The following is a 24,935-nucleotide window of genomic DNA, read 5'->3' as shown; positions in this document are numbered from 1 at the left end:
TTTAGTCTACAGAGCTGAATTGTGGAGTGTGACGCATATACTCTGTTCTGTTGCACCTCTGCTACCCTCTACATACGGATCAAACAAAGGTTCGATTTAAAGAATTTGCATTTGAGTTTTAGTTCTCAAGTTCCTTGAGTTTCTGATTTAAGCTATAGTAGAATCTGACAGTTGCTGTAGTTTTCATACTGTTTCATGCCTCTTTCATGTCGGTTTGATGTCTGTGCAGACTGTTCATCCTGGGCTCCTATGACAGAGAAACCTACGTTCACTGCACTCTAGAGCTGAGCAGCCACCAGTGGAAGGAGAAGACTCGCAGCTCCATCAAACGGGTGGGTTCTCCTCTCTTTTAGCACCTGACTGTATATTCTGTTTTCTTTCTCATTCTTCTGATGTAGGATTTTGCTGAATTCAATTCAATACTTTAATGCCACATCAATATGCTTGATTGTCTTGTGAGCTCACTTAAGTTCAGTAAAGACAAAACAGTAAAACCATGCACGCATAGAATACGATACAGTAAATAAGGTTTAAAACATCCCCAACTCGTACAGTCATCAGAAAAGCATAACACTGAACACATCTACGTGACAATATTCAGTCATAGTCACAGTGACACCTACTGGCAACATGTTCAGATTTTGACGTGTTCCTCCTAGCAGGTTGTCCATATTCAGCTCAAATCTGCTCAGATAGGTCTTAAGACCTTGGTAATGCTGTCTTACAAACATTGTCACATTTTGTGCCCTGACGCCACAGATTTCACATGTTTGACAAATCCCAGCCTGAAGTCATCTACTTGCAATCAGGAGTCATAGGCGTAGAGCCACCTACTGGCAACAGGATGTAAGCCTCCTGAACGGATCATCATTTGATTTACATGAAATGTTTAGTGTGCTCTACACTTGATATACGGAACATGATGTATAATTAGAGGGTATTCTGTAGTGCCAGCTAGTGGAGATAGGAGGTGACATCTAACACCTTCCTGCGGTGTCTGAAACGCATGTAAATAAAACATCCAACCCAACAATAATCATTCAAGCATAAAACAAAGTGAAATAAATTAAAATTTAACATTGTTTAATGCCCTTTCATGCCTGCAGCTTCATTGTGTCAGACTTATGGAGATCTATTGCCAGAATATTCATACATTCAAAATTATGTTTTCATTAGTGTATAATTACCTTAAAATAAGAATCATTGTGTTTTTCTTACCTAGCCCCAGCTCCTCCTCTATGAATGCAGCTGTGTTGCACCATTATTTTTCTACAGTGGCCCAGAATGGACAAACCAAACACTGGCTCTAGATCTGGCCTTTAGCATTTTCAGTGTGAAACGTGTTCATTCTTTATTTGGATCCCCTTTAACTGTCAGTAAGGTAGCAGCTAATCTTCCTGCAGTCCACACGCAACAAACATAAAAGACATGCATGTGTCGATCACTCACATTGTGTCAGATCTCTTCAGAGTATTTAAAGATAGCAAAAGTCAAATATGTGTAGGTAACAGATGTAGTACCACTGTCAGTTCACAAAATTGACAATTCATTTATAAAAACTCACCTGCTGTTGAGTTCCAACAGCGGCTGAGCTGTCTTTTTTAAACAATACCAGTGTGTAAGACAAACCCTTCCTCTGTAAATGCTACATATTGGACACCTTGTCTTATTGACAGGCTTATTTTTATCGTCTTTGCTCTGATGAGATTGTCCCATTGTTGACATTTTAAGCAGCAAAGAAAATTTTCAGGCCCCTCCGGCAAACGTCTTCTAATTGTTGCAATTTAGAGATATTACAGTTATCACATCAGGCTTGTTTGGAGGTGACTAATGACCGTTTTAGAGGGAAATGTCAGCCTTAATTACTGGCTCTGGCTCCAGCAAAGCCTGATGTTGCTGCTGCTGTCCCTGCCACACACTGAATGACATTTGCAGTGGCTCAAAGATTATTTGTATTCCATTGAACAGTAATTGTCCTGCACTGTGCTTTCACATCATGTTTAATGACTTTGGAGGAGTTGAATTGTCATCCAGCAGGGGGCAGTGAAATATCAGAGCTTCCCATATCCTCCTCTCCTCTCCTCTCCTCTCCTCTCCTCTCCTCTCCTCTCGTTAAATAGGGTGACCATATCTGTTTTACACCACCAGAGTTCAGAATTCACATTTACAACCTAGTAGGTTAATTCATTTATGGAATTTTAATTATTATAAAATGTAATACACCAAAAGTCAAATGTGTTGGAAAACATGCAGTCAGGCTACAGACAACTATGTAGGACAGTTAGTTTCTCTAAGACTTCATGTTTCAAGCTTTATGTTCTTATATATTTACTATACTCATATTATAAGTAAAGTGAAATACTTCATTAAAACATAACGGCAGTCTCACAATGATGTGGCTTGTCTATGGAGCTCTGTGGTGCCCAAATTGACGTCCAAAAACAGTCCAAAATCCAAGGACTCTTCATTTACTCTCTTAAAGAAAATAAAACAGAAAATTGTCACATTTAAGAAGCTGGAGCCCACAAATATTTGACATTTTTGCTTGAAAATGACTAAAACAATTAATGGAAAATTGTGGCAACAGATGTTCATTCGATCAACATTCGATTTTTTGATTAATCCTTGCAGCTCTAATTGTCTGTCAGACATACTCACCTGTGAAGCAGTGGAAGTGATTTTACTTCAGCAGTTACTCTCCTTACCTTCTGTGACAGGGACAGTTGTGTGACAGGGACAGGTCTTGGCTGATGATTTGGTGTGTTTGAGCACTTTGACTTGTTGACTTGTTTACACTCATTATGAATTTATTTCCCCTGTGCCAGTGAACATGTTATAGGAGTAGTCAAACACTGGTTAATCAGCCCTCAAAAAATTTAGGAAATCCACCTCAGTCTCTATAATCAGATTTGAAGACACTCGCTAGCCAAATCACATCACTAACTACTGACTATATGGCTAGTTGACATGTTTTATGTAATATATTCATTAGATAAACTGTCACAGTGTAGTCGCTGCACAACATTAGTTCAACACTGGTTGAACACTCACAGAACTCCATTTCCTACTCTCCCAGTTTGCCTGAGCTCTGTTGCTATAGCACAATACAGTTGTTGCACATGTACGGCCTACACTTATGCAAGCTCATAAATAAACCTCTGTCCCCATGGTCAGTAAAAGGTGCAGCCAGCACCTCCAATCAGTAATGAATATGTGAAGCGTACCACCCTAACACTCAACCAGTGCAGCCATCGATACCGTCCTCTCCAAGAAGAACCACTTCAAAGCTCTTGTATCCTTTTTTTGTTAATATAGGCATAGAAATGCAGATTCACGGTGGCATTTGAGCCTGATTTATCGGACTTCTCCAGCCTGCATGTCCCCAGCAGGACTCTGTAGTAAGGATTAAAGGCTATACCATCTGGAAAAGGTCAATCCGCCATGTTTCTCTCACTCTCCCCTTTTCCCCTGATGATTGCCAGATAGGAGCTTCCCTCTCTTCTCCTTTGAAAACAGTCACTTGTCTCATGTATGATAATGGTTTTCATGCTATTTGAATATTGCCTCAACTGGTGTGAGCTGCTCACTCCTGCTGCTCACTGCACCGTGTGTGTGTCTGACCGAAGGGAAAGGACCTCGGACGGCTAGTTTCAAATCTCTACGTTCCAGGTGGATATCATGTTCAGTTTGTTGTTCCACACACATTAGAAAGTGAAAATACCAGTTTTGATTGAACCAAGATACACATAGTGGTTTTTTAATAAGCATGGGCATTCTGTTTGCTCAGTATTGTTTTCAGTAACCAAATATTATTCATCCATCTCGGTTAGTTTAGCTGCTGCTGATATGTTTGACATTTACAGTGTACGTCAGATCCTGATTCCTCTCTGTATGTGTCACCTGAACAGTCTCGCTTTCTTCACACACCACCAGCCAGTAATATCTTAAGTGTGTGTAAATGAGGTGAGGCAAATGTCAGACAACAAGGATGTACAATGGTTCTAAGCATTATATAGGATAGATGTTGTTATCTGAGTACTTATCTAGAGTATATTTGCTTTGATATCTGTTATCCAAAGTTCCACACTGTTGATTATGAGCATAGCTTTTTAACAAACATTCATTTCTAGTAGTTCAACAGTGTGATCTGAAGGGTATCTTTGCCAAAGCCAGCATCCTGAAACACATTATGCTCATTTGCATATTTTTTGCTCAGAAACTAGGGTTAGGTGATATGATGAATATTTTGTCGATCAACGATGGACTGAATCCATCGCCGATTGTTTTTTTTGGGGGGGTGATATTTGTCATTTTGTTTTGCTAATGTAATAGTCTGCAGCATGTCAGCCTCTGCTCTGCACCGCACTTTCATCAGCGGCGCAGTACACACCCACTCAGCCGACCATGAGTGCTCTGAGTGGTTTTCTGGAAGTAGTTCTTCACCAGGAGCAGCATATGTTTTGTGTCATTGTTGTGTTGGAAGACAAAGCGATGACCTAGACCCAGTTTTTCTGCTGACTGCTTGAGGTTTTCTTTCAAAATCTTCACATATCCTTCTTTCTTCATGGTTCCTTCCACCTTGACAAGATTCTCAGTTCCAGACGCACTGAAGCATCTCCACAACATAATACTCCCACCACCGTGTTTCACTGTGGGGATGGTGTTATTTGGGTTACACGCCTCTCCCTTCTTTCTCCAAACATAAGCAACGTCTCTATGGCCAAAGTTTTGTCTGATCTGACCCCTGGAGTTTTTCTTGCTCTGCAACCCCGCAGTCCATTCAGTCCATGTGCAGGGTTCTAGTGATTGTCTTCTTTGAGACTACAATTCCCAACTTGGCCAAGTCATTCACTAGTGTCTTGGCAGTTGTTCTATGGTCTTTAGACACATCTCTCTCTAGTTTTCTTTTCAGAATCTTAATCCTAATATTTGACTTCCTACCTCTGCCAGGCTTGTTCTGTACTGTGTGTCTTGAATTTCTTGATGATACTTCTCACTCCAGTTAATAACACTTGTAGATGCTATATTTGTATATCCCTCTCCTGCTTTGTGAGCATCAACAATTCTTTTTCTCAAGTCTAAACTGATTGCTTTTGTTTTTGGCATGATGCTTTCTCAAGTGACAGCTCAAAACCTTACTAAAGTTTCTATACTGTGTATAAATTGGAAGATAACCCTCAGTTCTAACTTGATTTTATAAGCTTTGAGTCACAAATATGAGCAGTCATTAACAGGTCTGAATGATCATGAGGAGGAGGGAGGGGAGTAAAAAGTCCATGTAAAACAGTCTCTCTCTTGTTAACTTAGTAAACTTTTGTCTGACTCACATGCACTCCCTGCTGTGAGATTTTAACAACAGTTTTGGTTGTTGTGGCTGAGATTTTCTTTCACTCTGTCCCAGCAGCAGCATATATAGCTTATCAGAAGTTGGAACTTAAAGGTGTAACTCTTAACTTATTTTTCACATGACAAATTTGAGCTAATAGGCCTGCAGCACAGCCATATAAGTGTGCATAAAACTGGTTATTGTAGGAATTCTCCTGTTTTTTCACAGATGCTCATATTGCTAGCAGTGGCACAGGAATTCCAAAATAAAAGCTATGATGATATTTTGGGTTGGGTGGTACATCAATATTATATGGTATTGTGATATGAGAATACATAGCGTGATAGATTTTGGATATTGTTAATTTGTGATATGGAATAAATTTAGTCTTTTCCTGACTTTAAAGCTGAATTACAGTAAAATGATGTAATTTTCTGAACTTTTCAGACTGTTTTAGCTGTTCTATTATCTGCCTTACCCTCTTAGTCATTGTATCCACATTTCTGATGATTATTTATCAAAAAATCTCTTGGAGTTAATGTTTTGTGAAAGTTATCCCTACAATATTGTCACAGTATCTGGCTATTTGGTCAAAGTTAATGTGATTTTTACAGGTTGGAGTACACCAGAGCTGTTACAATTAATTGATTATTAAATTAATCAGCAATTAGTTTGATGATTGACTGATTGGTTTGAGTAACTTTTTAATAAGAAAAAGTCTAAATTCTCTGATTTCAGCTTCTTAAATGTGAATATTTTCTAGTTCCTTTACTCCTCTCCGACAGTAAACTGAATATCTTTGGGTTGTGGACAAAACCAAACATTTGTGGACATCATCTTGGACTTTGGGAAACACTGATTGATATTTTTCACCATATTCTGACCTTTTTAAACAAACAACTATTAATTGATGACTCCAGAAAATAATCAAGCAATTAATGGACTATGACAATAATTGGGGATGGGGTTTGCTGCTGTATTGCCCAGGCCTAACGATATGGATTGATGTTCTCATTTTGCATCAATCATATTACATCGTTGACCATTGAATCGTATCGTGTATTGATCCAAATTGATGGATTGTAACACGACTAGTATCCTCTATTTATCCTTTTGTAAGCTTGATGCGCTATCTTTTTGTTTGATTGGGAAACACTTGAAATAAATAATAATAAATTGATCTAGACAGATAAAACAGGCTGCATTGATATTTCAGAAGATTTTGGTTTGTTGCAGGATCCAATACCATTTTTTCTGTCCAAATATCGATTTCAATACCTGAACTTTGCATATTGGCCAATAGGAGTACCGATGTGATACATGTGCAACATAATGTGCAAAGAAAAAAAATAATTTCAAAAAATATTATTTTTACAGATATTGTGATTGTGATATGAGCAGTGTGAATGCTAATTTTTGCATTGAATTTTTAATGAAAAAATAAAATGATGATGGTTTTTGCAAGTATATTTCCTCATATTGGTAAGATTTGTCAGCCAGGGCCTCTCTGTAGCATTAACAACGCTTCATTTAGGACTCATTTTAACTTTATCAAAAAAATTGATATTGCGCTCAGCCAACCATTATCAAGGTTTTGATAATATTTTTTTTAATTGTTAAGCAGTTTTACCTCTGACAATTTCAAACCTTTTAAATTATTTATAGGTATGAAGTACAGAAAAAGCCAAATAATGTCTGAAATGAAAAAAAATCTGAAGTTTGTACATTTAATGATTTTGGACTAGGAAACCAATTTAGTTTCATATTTGGACATGACCTAAAATGTTGAGCTATTTGAAAAATAATAATTTGCCAGAATAGCTTTTAAAAATGTTAATATGTTCCATCTCTACATGGTGACACCATGCTCATAGCTCTGAATGGACTCTCCTTCATCATGTTATTATAGAGAGACAGAGGTCTCTTTATCTCCGCTGCCTCCCATTGGTCAGTGTTTACTTCAGCCACTTCATTGTGTTGTGTGTGCCTGCATGTGCACACCACAGACCACCTGTGAACTGGGTAAATGAAGCCCTGTTCCAGTCCACACTGAGATCGGGCGGGTGTGTTTTTTATGTTTTATTACTCATTTATGGTGTGTTGAGGGTGGGATGAGAGTGGGTGGAGGGGGCTCTGTCAGGCGTGTTTGCACATCTGCCCTGTCGATTCTATCGTCAGCCCTGAGTGCTGATGCCTGCTGACAGCTACGACGTGCGCGCGCACACACACACACACACACACACACACACACACACTGTACAGCTCAACATGTTGTTGTGTCACACTGGTTGTATTTGGTGGCTGGCTTTGTGTTTCTGTCTGTAAGAGTCTGCATCTCTCTCTGGATACTGTGTGTGTTGTCAGTCTGATGGTCCAGAGCCAAAAATCAGCTTGTCATCTGGATCTGAATGAAGCAGTGTTTTATCCAAAGCTACATGTAGCACCAGAGTGTAGACAAAATATGGACAGCACTTTGATTCATTTGTTGTGCTTGTCACCCTCAAATATACCTGATCAAGTGAGTTCAGAGTTGTTTGATTTCATTTAAACATTTTTAGAATTTGGCCATTTATTTGCAGAAATGTACTTTTAGAACAGCTTTGAACTTTCAGAGCAGTTTCAATTTGAAAAACTCTTAATATGAAATACTAATTGACCATCTAATATTTATGGTTAATGTGATGTCATATGACCCCCTTGAAAATGTGAATGTGTTCCCGGCTTTGAGCAATTATTAAGACTTAAAGAATTTTAATTTGTTGACAAAACAATTAAATGTTGCTCACTTGGTAGCCGGCAATAAGGCTTTAATCTTAATTTTAATATTAATAAACCCAAGCTAAATCCACCCTGAACCCATTTCTCATTAGCATATTTCAGCCTGAACCTGATTACAGTCTGACTACAGTCTGATAATGATGATAATAATACAACCCAAACCCGACATAAGCGCATGAAATATGTGAGGAATATGGCCCGACCTGACCCAAATCCATCGGTCCTATAGGGTTCACACACAGATCTCAAGCTCTAGTTGGTGCCAGAAATCTTAGTCAGTGAAACTAATTATTAAATATTGTATCATGTAAAACACAATCCAGTTGTTGTCTCTGAGATGCCACACAGCCACCTGCAACAAGCCACACTTTCTATGCACTAATAACTGGGTATTGTAAATCAGTGAGGTGGACAATGGTACGCGATCTGGTAAAACCAGCATGGTTTGACAGTATTTTGATCTAGATTCTATTAAAATGCATTATCTAACTCACCTCAGACTGATATTGCAAGTGTTAAGTCACAATGCATCTGATACAAGGTCTGTGACTAAAAAACTAAACCTGACTTTCAGTCAGTATGAGGGTGAGTAGATTATGACTGGATTTTCATTTTTGGGTGAACCATACCTTTAAAGTCTGCAAGGAAAAAGGGAGTTTTTTTTAACACATTATACGTGTTAAAAATAGTCACTGAAAACATGTGAAAACACTGAGAACTATGTAGTACTGAATTCTGGAGTTAGAATGTTAGACTGTTCATGATTTCTGTGTTCAGGATGTTTTGGGCGGATCTGGCTTGATGATGTCCCACAACACTATATAAGCCTCACACACCCACACATGAATGACAGTGTTTTGCAGGACAGCTTTTTGTGTTTAAAAGCAAGAGTCTGCTTGGCTTTTTGTCAATTAAATGTTTTAACAATGAAACTGCACCAAAGCACCCATAAAATACTGCCAGTGTTGCCAGTTCAAAGGGACTGACAGCAGCTGTCATATCTGAGGCTGCTCAGGATTTTCAGCTTGTTCAGTCAGATCTTGAAAATGTGCGAGAGTCTTTGTCCACAGCTGTCACCTCAGGATTAGCTGTCGCACTATTCTTATCCTCCCATTTTCTATTTCTTAGCATCTCACGCTGTAGTCAATATTCACTTCAAACATACACACACAGATGAGCAGTCAGGCACAGAGAGGGAGAACAGGCAATTTTATTCAGGTGATTTTAGCATCTCTGACGCATGCCCCCACAAATACACACACACACACATACACACACACACGCACACACACACACACACACACACACACACACACACACCACACACACCCCCTCCCCAACACTGTGGTTGTTTGATGTTCCACTCAGGGTGTCTTTGTGTCTTTAATCTGCCCTGAACAACCGATGAAAGACAGTTGGTTGATGAGGAGGTGCACGCACGCACGCACACACACACACACACAAATGTGCACTTATGCACACACACCCTACAACAGTGAGTCATCTAGTGCCTTGAGCATCAGACAGGCCATGGGTTCACATTCCATTCAGGATATTTGGACCACAAGTAGGAGTAGGCAATATGGATAAAAACATCTCTCAGGGTATATGTGATTTTATATCAGTACATTTGTAACTGTAATACCTTACTATGGAGAAAGTAAAAGTTTTGACCATTTTATCTTTGTGATTTAAGTCTGTTTTAAAATATTTTCTTAAGTTTGAAAAGTTAAAATAAGGACATAGCAGATCTATCTTGACTAAAAATGTACCAAGTATTCAATACCAACTTCTGATATTTTGACACACATTAATATTAATATATTAATACAATGATATTAATTAATACATTAATATGATGACAAGACTAGACTATTGCCAGAATGGGAAATGCCTCAGATATCACCTAAAATGCTGGATTGAGTATCCATACAGGGTTAGTTGTATGCAGCTGTTAAAAAATAATAACATTATTTGATATCAGCCGATATGCAAAGTTCAAGTATTGAAATTGATCTCGGGAAGGAAAAAATGCTATCAGAACATGGGATGTGTATTAGAACTTCTAAATACTCTTATTAGGAATAAACCTGCCTCTTGAGTGAACTTTCTGCATAGCTCTGTTTTAACATAAGTTGTGATGGTGGTTCTTGAAGAGCCTAATATTTTCTGAGGTAGTTCATGGTGTAAGAAGTTTGAGAAAGACTGTGCTACGGCAATTTTCAAATCGCAGGAAGGGCAATATGTGCTAGTCAGAACAGTGAAGAACAATGCTATCTAGCAGTAGGGGGTTAAACACAACACAAAACGAACCACTGCACAAATCTTTGCATGTATCACAATATACACAAATTGTGTCTCCTGCAGTGTAGACTTCAAACAGAACTCAAATACTTAAATCTGCTAACTATACAATGTGATTATGTTTTGTGTCTCCTTCAAAAAACAAAAAAACAAGGCTCACGTCAACATGCACACACATAATCAAATAGAGCCTGAGGAAGCCTATCACCTTTGTCATTTTTCGTAACACACACATTGACTTGTGGTGGGTGACACACTCATCATCCATTTCCGCCTTGCCACGCCAATTAAATAGCCTGTTCTAATTCTGTTTGACAATGGCTGGCTGGGTGGCAAAAAGTAGATTAAAGACATGAGAGGTTTGTCCCACAAGCTGTTTGTTTCTAATCGCTTCTTCCACAGATCAATTCACCTTAGAGGAAACTCAATAGACTGGCTGCTTGTGCATGACTGACAGAGCCGCAGCCATATTACAGCTCTCTTGCTATTTTCATTTAGAATGTTTGTTTTTTCTCTGATGCTAGTGGCATGGTCTCTCATTAGAAAAGACATGACCTGTAACTCGCTGCACAGTGTCAGAAACGTTGCTCATGACTATAATGCCCACACTGATTTGTAATTAGCCAGATACAGTCACACACATGGGCGTTATCAAAAGTTAACAGGGAGATCTTCTTCATCTTCTCTTTGGATTTAGTGTCTCAATAATTGCATTTGCGAGAAGAACATCAAGTGTATTGTGAATACTTTACGGCCTCACCCAGGGATGTTAAGATGTTCATGGATGGCAATCAGCCGGAATGAACGAGAGCATCTGCAGCATGAAACAACTGTAGCCAACTGTAGTGAAGAAAATAACCGTCTGCTCAGTCTGTTCACCTGCCCTACATCATGGACAGTGATGTGCTTCCCTGACACTAACGATGCAGCAGAGAGGTTGATCTCCACTGCTGGAGACACAGTGTTAGTAAGAACACAGTGGAGAACTCTGCCTCCTCCTCAGTTTTTCATTATCATACAGTCAGAAGACTGTACTTTGAAGACTGCTTTCGAATTGATTAATTAATTAATTAATAAAGTTAACTTTTTCAAACAAAAAGTCTGCGGAACATTTAATTGCTAGATAGGTTTCATATTGTATTCCAGGGAAACTGGAGCAAGAGACTGATGTTGTGCCCCTTTTCTATTCATTCAATCAAGAATGGATTCTGAATCAAACTGGACAAAAAGATTCACACTAGGCTTGGGCAGTATCCATTTTCAGACCTCCCTGACACTTTATCGGGGTATATGGTGTTATGGCGGTATTTGTATGAAATGGCTCATCTACACTGTACTCCGCTGCATTTCATACTCCCACAATGTGGGCAGAGCTGATTGTTACTGCCTCCACAGCTGGGAAACAACACACACATGCAGGAGCTCCACTTCGGTCTTAAGAAGCTGCAGCCTTTATTCACTGACAGACACAAGCCTACATATCATCAGAATTTCTTTATACCCTGGTGTACCGTAATACATTTATACAGCCCAAGTGTAACGTGTGAATCATGTTTACTTCTAAACTAGGCTACTTCTTGAGATTTGGTAAGGATTGCCCATCATCAACCGACACCCCCGATGTATAAACTTAACATTTTGATGCACCAAGAATCATTTTATCAACAGATCGTATCCCTCTGAATCACAACCACATCGTGAGGTATAGCACTGAGTATCGCATGCACTTTCTTTGAATATTGGGATGTTTGACCTTTTGATGAAGAGCCTTGGACAACATTCAGCTATAAGCCAAACAGGAAGTTCATGCTGGTTTAACAAACTCCTCATAATGTTTGAGTAACTCAGAGATTATACAGGCTCTTGATTTATGAAATTGCTCTCAGTGCCCTTTCTTGCCATCTAGACTGATCTGACAACTGACATGACGTAGACTCGTCTGCTTTTCTTCTGCTGTGTCAGTGTTATTTAGAGTGATAGTAACCACTGAGTATATTTGCTGTTTCTACCTCTCCTCAACAAAAATGATATTATTATAGGATGTATTGTGCAGCAGCAGAGCCAAATGAAATAAAAGCGTTTATTTTAGTCATGCTCTTCCTCCCCGACTCACTGAGGGATGAGTGTGTGTGTGTGTGTGTGTGTGTGTGTGTGTGTGTGTGTGTGTGTGTGTGTGTGTGTGTGTGTGTGTGTGTGTGTGTGAGAGAGAGAGAGAGTGTGTGTGTGAGAGAGAGTGTGTGAGTGTGAGAGCCGGCTGTTTTGAATAGCTGTTTTTTAATAGGAGTTGAAAGGGCCCAGCAGAGACGAGATGTTAATGATGCCAAAGACCTGTAGCCTGTTTGTAGGCTGAAATTATGTGAAAAACTGATAAGTAAATGTTATGTGGTCAAGTGGTCAAATTGCTCATTATAGGTTCCAAGAAACAGAATGACACTTAAGCAAATCCCATGTCCAAAGCAACTGGTGAGCTGACTAGGGAGAAGATAGGCTCAGTGTTTGTATGACAGACAAGCATTTGTGTTCAAAAGAGAGGAAGGATGGAAATGCCAACTTGATAAAGAGGGAAATGGTGTCTTCCTCCTCTCTGCACCAGTGGTAGTAGTTTGGAATTTAGTTGTCATTTGATAAACTAGGATGATGTCACAGTCATGACAGATGATTATGTTTTCATGCCAGGACAATGACAGTGCTACAAAGACGGAGCGTGTGGGCGACTGAACCACTGTTGCTGTCCATACAAGTGCAAATTAGGCAAAGCACCTTTTTGTTTGCCCGAGTCTCCATAACAACTCCTTTGTTCGTAGTGCTTTTGAAACCTGCTTCCTATGATAAAAAGGCAAGTTGAAAATTCAGATTGAGCCACACAGCAAACAAAAAAGTAAACTTAATAGTGATTTTAATGGAGAAAGATGTGCCATCCACTGCTACGGTGGATATTCAACTGTTTTCTATTACACGCCTGAGTTGAATCAGGCTGTGCCTCTCTGGATATGTATCAGTTCATTAAAGGGATAGTTTTCCAAAAAATGAAAATTCAGTCATTACCTACTCAATTGGGTTTAGTTTTTAGTCCACAAAACACTGCTGCAGTTTCGCAGGAGACATCACAGAATCTCCCAAACAATGGAAGTGAATGATGACCAGTTTACCAATGTAAAAAAAACAACAGAGTAAAAACATAAAATGCCTCCATACTGCTCATCTGGTGTAATGTAAGTCTCTTAAAGCCCCAAAATGCCAAGTTGAATAAAAAAAGATGTTATTCACACCATGTTTTTAGCCTGAATCTTCACTGTAGATCTGTAGCTTGGAGCCACGTTCACATGCATGCTATCTGAAATGGGTGTGTGGCGTGACGGTGTGCAAATAGCATGTCGGGACTTTGGGAGACTTGGATTACACCAGACCAGCAGCATGGAGGGATTTTACATTTGAAAACTGCTCACCATTCACTTTCATTGTTTGGGAGATTCTACAACACCATTTTCCTGTGAAACTCCAGCAAAGTTTTGTGGACTAACAAAATAAACCCAACCCTCAGTTGGCATGAGGGTGAGTAGATAATGACTGAATTTTCATTTTTGGGTGAACTATCCCTTTAATATGCTGTGTGTTTGCATTCAGGCTGTAATATTTTCTGTCTGGACAAAGTGTTGATTGATGGGAATAAACCAGTGTATTTGAGTATAAGTGATCTGGGGTGGATGGAGGTTTTTAATAGATGTGAGAATTGTCATGATGTTACTGAGTTAATCATAAACGGAGAAAATATAATTTGTGAGAAGTGAGTGTGTCACAAATGGGATCCCTAGAGTGAGCTCACACCTGTTTGAATTCATTATTGTCTCTATACTGACTTAGCAGATTAACCTTTGTAGGTGAGTACTGTGTGGATCACTGTGTTGATCCAGTATGTGCAGCATCCGGCATGATTCCCTTCAAACATTGCTTCTCCAAGTGCCATCTCAGTGTTTCCCCTAGCTTTTTTGCTTTGGGGGAGGGGGGCTGGGTGCCTGGGCTGGAATGCAGGACCCTCTCAGCAAAGGACCCCATTACCATGATTACAGAGAATTTGGACCTGAATAAACCATTAACACTGATTTGTGTTCACATTTTTTATTTTAGCAGTGGAACACTGTATTTATTTATTTATTCATTTATTCATTCATTTATTTATTTATGCATCTATCCATCCATCACACACGGCGTTATGGGTGGGCCTAATGGGCCTGGGCCCACCCACTTCTACAACTGGCCCACCTCAAATGACTGGGAGAACATATATTTTCTTAACTTAACTTTTATTTTTAATTATTAAAATCAGGATTTTAATACAGCCTTAAGGCAAAACTGTTTCCATTTGACAAAAAGACAACATTTATTCGGCTATGAGGTCTGGATCAATCGCTCTCTCTCCTGTTAAAAGTCATTGTAGCTCACCCATCATTGTGATCACTTCGTTTCTCTCTCTCCTTACAATCAATTTAAAGAGTAATCCAGCCAGATCAAATGAAAATGCATTACAAGGAATAAAATGACAGTTTTCTTAGGAGATATCCTGTGCCATTTGAAATAAATATAAACTGCAGACTGAAACTGTTCAAAAGATTTTCAAAGTGTCATAATCAACTGGAAGTGCTCGTCGCCATCCACAGTATGATACCAGTGATTTTTGTTAAAGTGAGATTACCAGTTGGAAACAGTGTTAACCTTTGTAATTAAAAGGCCCAACCGAAGTTACCGTGGCCCACCCAAAAATAAAATCCTGGCGCCGTGCTGCCATCCATCCATCCATCCATCCATCCATCCATCCATCCATCCATCTTCATTAATCAATTCACTCACCAGGTTCGCTCTTGTACTCATGCAGAGTATCTACAGTCTGACAGCCATGCTGGATCAAAGCCAGACAGACAGTGGTGGTGAACAGGTGTGTTTGGGTCTAGTCGTGGCGACGTTAACAGGGGCAGGAGATCGGCAAGAGCTGTGGTCGGGGCTGGGAGAGATGCTCTCATTTTGGCTAACACTGGCCACAGAGCTACCTGTGCTTCCTACCTCGCCATGTACGGTTCGTTTAAAAAACGCAGATATTTTTGCTTGGCGGGGCGAACAGCTGGGGAACCACTGGTCGTCCATTTACAACTTTTGTCTGTTTGTTGTTGTTTTTTACCATAACGGTCGGAAACTCTCTCCTCCGCTCTCTGAGTGTGGGTGGGTGTGACTGTACCAGTTCATGGGTGTATGCTGTGAGAGAGGAGTGAGGAGGGAGACCTGCCCGTCACAGAGGAGAGGAGAAATGCATTGTAATGAATGTAATGAAACGATAGCAACGCATTATACCCGAAATTGCACAAATTAGAGTTAGCTTTTTAATTTGATAAAAAGAACACGTTATAGGCCATTTTAAAATATAAATTAAATAACAGAATTAAAAAAAATCTACAACTTGAATTTCTGGGTGGGGGTCCTGTTGGCAGGGCGGGGGCGTCTGTTGGGAAACACTGCATCTTAATGTTTTGTGATGTTTGGTGCTGAAAGGAGCTGTGGACACTTCATGGCACCTTTAAGAAGCCACTAGCACTTGTGTTTGGTTCACTGTCGTCCACATCATTTTCAACACAGCTACTCACCATATTTTCTCTCAGTAATATTTCCGGTTTGGAGCCATGATTGCAGTGTTTCTGAAGCATTTGTCTTCTTATTTTACCTCCACTTATTATCCTGCCATCACAGTTTAGCTCATAACTACCACTAATCATGAATGATGTATGCACACGCTACGTGCATTACATAGCAGGCTGATATGGAAACAAAAATACAGGAAAGACAAAACTTATTTTAAATTACATTTCAATGTATTTTCTCATATTTTATGTATTTTCATTTTAACTTTTGAAGAGTTTTGATAGGATTATATGTTTTTAAGTTATTTTATTTTATTCATAAAAAACATATTTCTGACATTCTTCTGTGTATCACTAGAGGGAGCTTGTGTACAACAGTTTGAAAATCCAGGCCTTAAAACAATAGTTCACCCAAAAATGAAATTTCACTCAATATCTCCTCACCCCTGTGCTGATGTGAGGATGGGTGAAGATCTCCAGTGAATGGTGACCAGTTTTAAAATGTGAAAAAAAGAACACAAAAAACCCACTAAATGTCTCCATACTGCTCGTGTGGTGTAATCCAAGTGTCCATAAGCTGCAACATTAAAATTTGACCCAAAAAGACGCCATTTACACCATGTTTTTAGCCTAAATGTCAACTGTAGCCTTTCAGATCTGATCCTCATGCTCACGCCTGAAGCAAGTACACAAGCTCTCGCCCAAGCAGCGTGGCTGCAGCAAAGAAATTATGTCCCTCTTCTATGTCAAAGTCCTCTGACATTTTCTTCTTTGTTGAAAGTTTGAGAAGTCAACTGTGTGCTTAACAAGTCAATATTTCTGAGCAGATCTCTCTTTGTTATCTGACTCGCTTCCAAGTAGCATGTAAACACAGATGTGAAGGTATCGTGAGATCTCGTATATCTCGTGTTGGGCCGCATGGGCAGAGCCTGTGTGAACGAGGGAATTTCTTCAAATGTGACACAAATGTCCACTTGGACTTGTGACGATGCATCGAAACCTTCTCAAAATAATAACTTACTTAGTAATAATAATAACTAATAATTTCTAAGACAATATTTTGGGAATGTTAGTTAACTTTGGATCTTTTTTTTCATCACATTGCTGGTAATTAATAACAAAATATTATAGGGTTGTCTGTCATTGACTACAGATATTCATTGTATTGATTAATAGTTTACAGTCTAATAATGTGTGTATTGATTAACTGCAGTGGTTGATCAGGTTTATTATCAGATAATTGTACTAATACTGTTTTGTCTTAATGGAAATTACGCTCATTATTACTTCCTGTTATTGAACCTTTGGTTTATGCCTTAGTGTCCTACATTTAGGCCGTGATGCCCCAATAAATTAGTGTTTTTGAAGGCCACAGTGACTTAATTCCTGGCATGTGATATCTGGTAGGTTTATATTCAGCTTTGAATACTGAAACTTTTAAATGTAATGGTTATTTATCAGATGAAATACTAAGTAACTGTAAGTGTTTCTGAAATTTTCTATCTGTTTTTTTTTTTTAAATACGCAGATAAAATTTTAAGTCCTTTGAAGATGACTTACAGTTAAAATATTGACATCAGTAGATCACTCGATTAGTCATTTGGTCTACAAAATACTGTTCTCAAATGTCTTGTTTCATCCACAGCCCAAAGATATTCAGTTTACTGTCATTAACTATTAAAGAAACCAGAAAAAGAAAAAAAAAAAAAAAAAAAAACAATTCCGGAAGCTGAAATCAGATAATTTTTTCTTTTTTCTCCAACTGATTAATTGATTATCAAAATATTTTCTGATTAATACAGTAATTGATTAATAATCATTTAATCATTGCAGCTTTCAGTGTTTGGCAATGGCAAAAAATGGCATGTACTTTTCTTGTTTTCTTATTGTTTCCTAAGATTTTCTTAAGATTAAGATTTTCTAATGGGCTCATTTGACCCCCTTCAGAGATGATCGTGGCTCAAACACTTCATGAAGTGATAAATGGAAACGTTATCATAGAAACATCCAGATGATCTCTTGACAGCTCTGTACCTATATGGGATTATTTCAAATGTTCTGATACACACTTGATACTGTATTTTAACTATCTGTGATACTGTGTCTGAGAACACTTACTACACAATATGCGTCATTGTTAACCAGCCTAATAAGCGTCCACGTAAACACCTGAGCAGCTACTGGACATGCACCCCACCCCTCAGCCCACTCCACCCCCATCACCACCGGGGCTGCTAACTGGATGTGGCAGGGAATTGCTGCGCACTTGCCTCGCAGCGACTTGTACCCTATAACCATACACAAATCGATCTGACATGTGGTATTAGATTAAATTACCAACCAGCGCAGTGACAGGGAAAAGGATTTGTTCAACCCCCACCTCTCCATCTCACACGCAGCCTCCCAGATTGCAGAGGGATGTTCAGCCAAGCAACAGGAGATGCTGCTCCATCCGAATTAGACATCAGGCCAGGGTTTGAGAGCAGCCTGCAGCGAGCCGCCTCCCACTGTGGATTGTTTTCAGTGTACGCAGAACCGTCTGATGACTTCTCACATGGAGTCCAGTTTAACCATTCTACTCAAATATATGTGATAGGCTTGGGTGTTTTTTTATACCTTCATACCTTCCTGACATCTCACCAGTGTATACGGTATATGACAGTATTTGTGTGAAAACAAATGATTAAAAGTTGGTGATAGAAGTCTTTGTAGCATATTTGACATTGTCTAGCTTACTTTGTGTCTAATATGCAGATAGCCTTCTTGGACAAGTTTTACTGGGTCTTAATACTTAGGCCCATAGAATGATGAATACAAAGGAAATAAACACCCTTATTCTGTAGATTCTTGCCAAAGGACCCAATTACACTTGTTGTTCAGATACACATCATTTCACTGAATGAGAATGATTTAAAGACATATCATGTGGCTAATAAACTGCTTTTATAGCTGGAAGGAGTCAAGTCAAAATAAAGTTAAATGTGGAAATACTTTCATGATTCCATATCAGGTTATGTTTAATTAATTAGCAAGAAGACCTTGGCTATAGAGTAGGATTGACTAGCCAGCTATTTCTTCCTCCAAATAATTCCCCATTAATAGATAAAGTATTATTAATTTATTAGTAATAAAGTAATTTCATTTATGATTTTATTTTCCAGAAATAAAAAAAAAACAGTCGTAACATCCATGTTTCAGATCATACTTTTTAGATTTTCTAAATATCCTGGTATACTGTAATACCTTGATGCCACCCAAGCCCAATATGTGATATGATTCCATATATGCTTGTGACATCTTCAGAAACATGGTGTCATAGTAATAAAAACCAAGTTAGAACAGAAGAATTCTGATGTTGATATATTGTTTTATAAAATTGCACTGAAACAGTAAACTTTAACTGTTATTTTTAATATTATAAATAACTTCCATACACAAACAGTTCTGACAAGAGGCATTCCGTGAGTGATAATAGAGTATAACAGCAGATGTATCACTCCACTTTACAGGTGCTCTAAGAATTGTTACATTAAAGGCATTATATACAAAATAATATACAGACTTGTAAACATAATTCCTTTCAATCATCACTTATAACACACCAGAAGTGTGGCCACACTATTTAATCTGACAAAGACATGGAGTAGGATACAAGAACAGCAGTTTTAACAGCTTTTGACCAATTAATCAGGGAAAATACCTGCGCTTACATGCGCGTGTGTTGCCATGGTTAAAGCTAATACAAACAGCTTTCATATGGTGTTGATTTTGGAGGTGCCTGTGAACAAAAGCAGTAGTGTTTCCTTTGCCATAACCACAAAATATAACACCAAAAATTGACTGTTTCTCAACCATGTAAAAACTCCTTGTGGTAGCTTTAAGAAATGATTTGCATAAATATATACATGACTTATTCTGATCATTTATAAGATGGCTTCCTGAACAGATTTTTAATGATCATAAGATGGATTGATTAGTAGTTTAGCTTTTCAGCTATCTTAAAATTGTGTGGTTGGTCTGTTTCCTCTCAGACCACAAACAGACTAGATCTTGAGATCTGTGCCCTAATCCAACAGGACCCTTTGGGTTTGGGTTGGGTCGGGCTGTATTTCTCACATATTTCATGAGCTTACATCAGGTTTTGTTTTGTTATTATTATTATTATTATTATTATTATTATTATTATTATTGTTTATCACAAGTATTATCAGTATCATTGCCAATTCAAATTCCTCCCATTTCTTGTCCCTGGGAAACTTGTGAGAAAAAATGTCAGGCTGTAATTGGGTTCGGGCTGAATGATCTAGCAAGCAAAAGCAAATGTTCGTGGTCAGGAAAATGTTAATGTGTTAACTCATAAGGGCACTTGTAAAACTGCTGTATAAAAGCAATATCACAATTGAGGTCACACTGCTGTGCGTAATATCAGCTGGGTTTTGATTGTCTGCGGCACTCAGCCTGCAACCTCATGCCTATAGCTGGATCACTGCTGTGCTGATATTCAGTACAACAGCATCACCTCAAGTGTGATATTACATCACTTTTCCACTGTAACATGTTCCCTAAGTCTGACTGAGTGGCAAAATATCCTGCTGATGTTTTTTTTTTCAAGATGAATGTGACTGACAGCATTTTTCATTTCATACTTTTTTTTATTGATATTACAATACTATCATTATCTGCTTTAAATCAATCTACATTCACAAGAAGTTACCAGAGCTGCAAAATGATAATCAATAATTGGTTTTAGTAATTTTCTAAGAAAAAAAAGTCAAAATTTCAGCTTCATAAATGTGAATATTTTCTAGTTTCTTTACTTTTTTATGACAGTAAACTGAATATTTTGGGGTCGTGGAAAAAAAGGGGATGTTATAGGATGTCATGTTTGGCTTTGGTAAACACTGATCAAAACTTTTCATCATTTTCTGACATTTTATCAGCAAACAACTACTAATTGATTCATCGGGAAAATAATCGACCAATTAATTGATTATGAAAATAATTCTTAGTTGCAGACCGAAAAGTTACATTCCATATTTGCCTTCTTAGTTTTTAGGAATTTCAGAATTTTGCATTATTTGCCAGATGTCCTAGTGTACTAGAAAGAGTAATAATTGTTTTTTTTTGTTTGTTTTTTTTTTATCACAATGAGTGTTTTTATTCAGGGGATCAAAGGAAGGCTTGTCTTGGTTTGGGTCCTGGAGGAACTTTAAAGCAGTGATAGCTGCTATTTGAACATATTAACCTTTCATGTGTTCTCTGTGGCAATGCAGATAAAAGAGAGGCTGAGTTTGCTGAAATGGATGGTAAATTGCTCCATTTACATCTGGTCTGTTCGGGGCTGCTATGTTTTTTTTGCTTTCTTTTCTGCTCAGAGACAATGAACCAAGAGCTGCTTGTTGTCTTAGTCGATGTTAACAAGGTTAGTCCAGTCAGTGCTGCTGAGCCCCCAGAGAAAGCTCCACCATCCAACAATTAAACTCTGCAATTTGGACAAACACCAAGCAGCTACTTTCTCTCACAGGGGTCAGGGGAGGAAGGATTCAGCTCACTTTCTTATTCAAGTGTGTTTTGGATATCACACGTTTTCTCTTTTCCACTAAACACAATCATCGCTATTAACATGAGCCACAAAGGGGAATTATTTAATTAACTCCAGCACCCCAACAACAATGTTACTGGTGTTACAAACAGTATCCTGCACTGTACTGAACTGTAGTAGGATTGAGATTATTGGTCATTGACTATTTGGTACATACAAGAATTGATTATTTTTCCATGAGTTCTGAGGATAGATTTAGACTTGTAGAATGTAAGATAGGAGTAGCAGACCTGTCAGACCACTGTACCCTATATCTTACATTAAATTTAAATAGGAGAAAAAAGAAAACAACCTGGCGACTAAATCTCGACCTACTAAATGACACAACCCTGGTAGAAGAATTAAAAAGAGACATAAACACATATAGAAAAGAGAATGATAATGGAGAGATTGAAACTATTTTGTGGGATGCTATGAAAGCAGTAATGAGGGGCAAACTAATATCCTATGCCTCTTATATTAAAAAAAAATAGGATTAAGGACTTTCAGGAAAAGATTGAAGATCTTAAAATACTAGAACAACTACATAAAAACACAAATGACCCAGAGAAGTACAATCAAATTAAAGAAGCCAAGAAAAAAATTGATGAAATATTAGGAAAAGAAGTAGAAAACAATCTTAGATTCCTAAAACAAACTTACTATGAAGGAGGACCAAAACCAACTAAATCATTAGCCAGGCGCTTAAGAAATAAACAACAACTCAACACAATTCATAGAATTAGAGAACCTAAATTCATTAGTACTTAAACCAGAAGAGATTGAAAATGCATTTGAAGGATACTATAAAAAGCTTTATTCTCAACCTGTTGTTGCAGATGACGAGACAATAAAAACATTTTTAAATTCATTGGACCTGCCAACAATAGGGGAATCACAAAGAATATTGTAAAAATTATAGACCAATATCGATATTAAATTGTGATTACAAGATATATACGTCGATTTTAGCTAACAGATTTGAAACCTTCATGACAGAATTAATTAATGAAGATCAGTCTGGCTTCATTAAAGGGCGACAGACCCAGGACAATATAAGATGGACATTGCATATAATAGAAAAAGTACAAAGGAAAGGTGAAAGTACCATATTACTAAGCTTAGACGCTGAAAAAGCCTTTGATAGTGTTAGCTGGAGAGTTTTGTATCTCTGCTTGGAAAAATTTGCCTTCAAACCAGAGTCAGTCTCATGTGTCAGAACACTATATCAGGACCCAAAAGCAAGAATAAAAATAAATGGCAGCCTTACTAAGTGGTTTAAGTTAGAAAGGTCCACTAGACAGGGGTGCTGTCTCTCCCCCATCCTATTTGCAATCTTTATCAAACCTCTAGCTCAAGCAGTGAGGCAAAATGAGGAACTAGAGGGAGTAAATATGAGAGACACGGAACACAAAATTGGACTGTTCGCGGATGATGTCTTGATATATCTAAAACGACCAGACCTCAACCTACCAAAATTGATGTCCTTATTAGAATTCTATGGGTACCTCTCTGGTTATAAGTTAAATGTGGAAAAAACACAGATTTTATCAATTAATTACTCCCCATCAACAGAAACTCAACAAAGATATAGTGGGACAAAAAATCAATTCACTATTTAGGAATAAAAATCACAAAAAATCTTATCTGAATTATATGCAACAAATTACAAACCTTTAAATCAGGAAATCTTTAAGGATATGGAAAGATGGGAAGTTCTGATGTTAGATTATAGCTCAAAAATAGAAATTATCAAAATGAATGTGTTGCCAAGATGGAAGGAGATGGAGTTAAATATAGAGAACTGTCACGTGCAGAGTATGATTGCTAATAGAAATATGTTCAAAGAAAAAGAAGGAAAGCTGGACTGAATCACCAAATTCATCTTGGGGATCTGGTTCAAAGTAGTGAGGAAGTATAGATTGGAAAACAAGATAAAAGTTTTGAACTGGATGGCTTATGACACTAATTTCAAGCCAGGGACCCTGAACCAAAAATTAAAACAATGGGCAAATAGGGGCCTAACTATATTAGATACATTAATTGAAAAAAGAGAAATCAAAAGCTTTCCAAAATTAAGGAGAGAATATGAATTAGAGCACCAAGATTTTTATATGTATCTACAAGTCAGAGATTACTTTAACAAAGAAATAAAGCCAGACCTCCCAGGTGAATTAAATAAAGTGATTGTGACCCTATGTAATGCTTACAAGAATAAATATGGAAGAGTAATATCTGAATTATACCAAGGTATGGTAGCAAATAGAAACACTTCGACCTTGTACATAAGAGATAAGTGGGAAAAAGAACTACAGGAAGTAATAACTGAAGATATGTGGTATAATATATTTAAAACACAACAAACAACTAGCAGTTCCGGAATGTGGAAAGAATTTTGCTGGAAAAACATTGTGATTTTTTTTCATGCCAAAAATGAAAAAGGGATGATTGCCTGATTATCAACTTTACTGGAGACTGTGTGGGGAACAGAATGTGGGCCACTCACATGTTTTTTGGCACTGTACCAAAATTAAAAAATATTGGGATGATGTGTGGAAAGAGATGAAAAAGATATTAGGCTATGAACTACCTAAAACATGCACTGTACTATATCTAGGAAATGTAACACAAGAAAACATCCAAGACAAAGACTGTTATCTGATCAAGATTTTATTGGCAGCTTCAAAAAAAGCCATCACAAGGAAATGGCACAGAGAAGACCCCCCTACTAGGACGAACTGGCTGGAAAGATACATGTTATGGAGAGATTCACATATATTATGAAACTACTACAATCAATATGGGAAAGCAGATGGAGAAAATGGACTATCTACAAATACCATCATAAAGACTGAAAGTAACGTCACTGACACTATGTTCTATGTGTATTGTGTTGTTTAAATGAGAAAACTAATAAAACATAAGTTAAAAAAAAAAAAAGAGATTATTGGTCATAATGTTTTAACAATCCAGTGTGGACTGGCCACAAGCTGTATGATTGTCAAATGATGGTTTATGCTGCTGTAGATGACACAAGTCGGTATGATATCAGCCTTAAGAGAAACATGTTTTATTTGTGATGTCATGGAGAAGTAATACACTACCCACAATCCTAAAGTGTAACAGCCCAAGTCTGTAATGGGCGGATCTTGCCGTTTCAGTTTCAGTTTTATTTAATTACTCTAGACCACATAATGTGGTAACGAGTACAAACATAAAACAAAGCAACAATACATTGTTAAACAACCAAAATAGATCCATATCACAAACTAGATCATTTAAATAAAGGCAGGATGTTGCTCAAAAAGGCACCTAATTTACC

The 24,935-nt window shown here is 37.9% G+C and overlaps 1 protein-coding gene across 1 annotated transcript in view; it reads left to right on the top strand.

Annotated features, from left to right (window-relative positions):
* Positions 1-24,935, top strand: part of pdzd8 (PDZ domain containing 8) — a 62,316-nt gene that overhangs the window by 27,512 nt on the left and 9,869 nt on the right. The window contains exon 3 of the mRNA XM_084736149.1: positions 230-332. Within this exon, the coding sequence (XP_084592275.1) occupies positions 230-332 (103 nt within the window). The remainder of the gene's footprint in view (positions 1-229; positions 333-24,935) is intronic.

The sequence above is a fragment of the Lutjanus erythropterus genome, chromosome 14 (assembly GCF_056507025.1).
Source record: "Lutjanus erythropterus isolate fLutEry1 chromosome 14, fLutEry1.hap2, whole genome shotgun sequence".
NCBI classification, from domain to species: domain Eukaryota; kingdom Metazoa; phylum Chordata; class Actinopteri; order Lutjaniformes; family Lutjanidae; genus Lutjanus; species Lutjanus erythropterus.
Note: the sequence above shows the minus strand (reverse complement) of the source record. Positions and strands in the feature narration are given on the sequence as shown.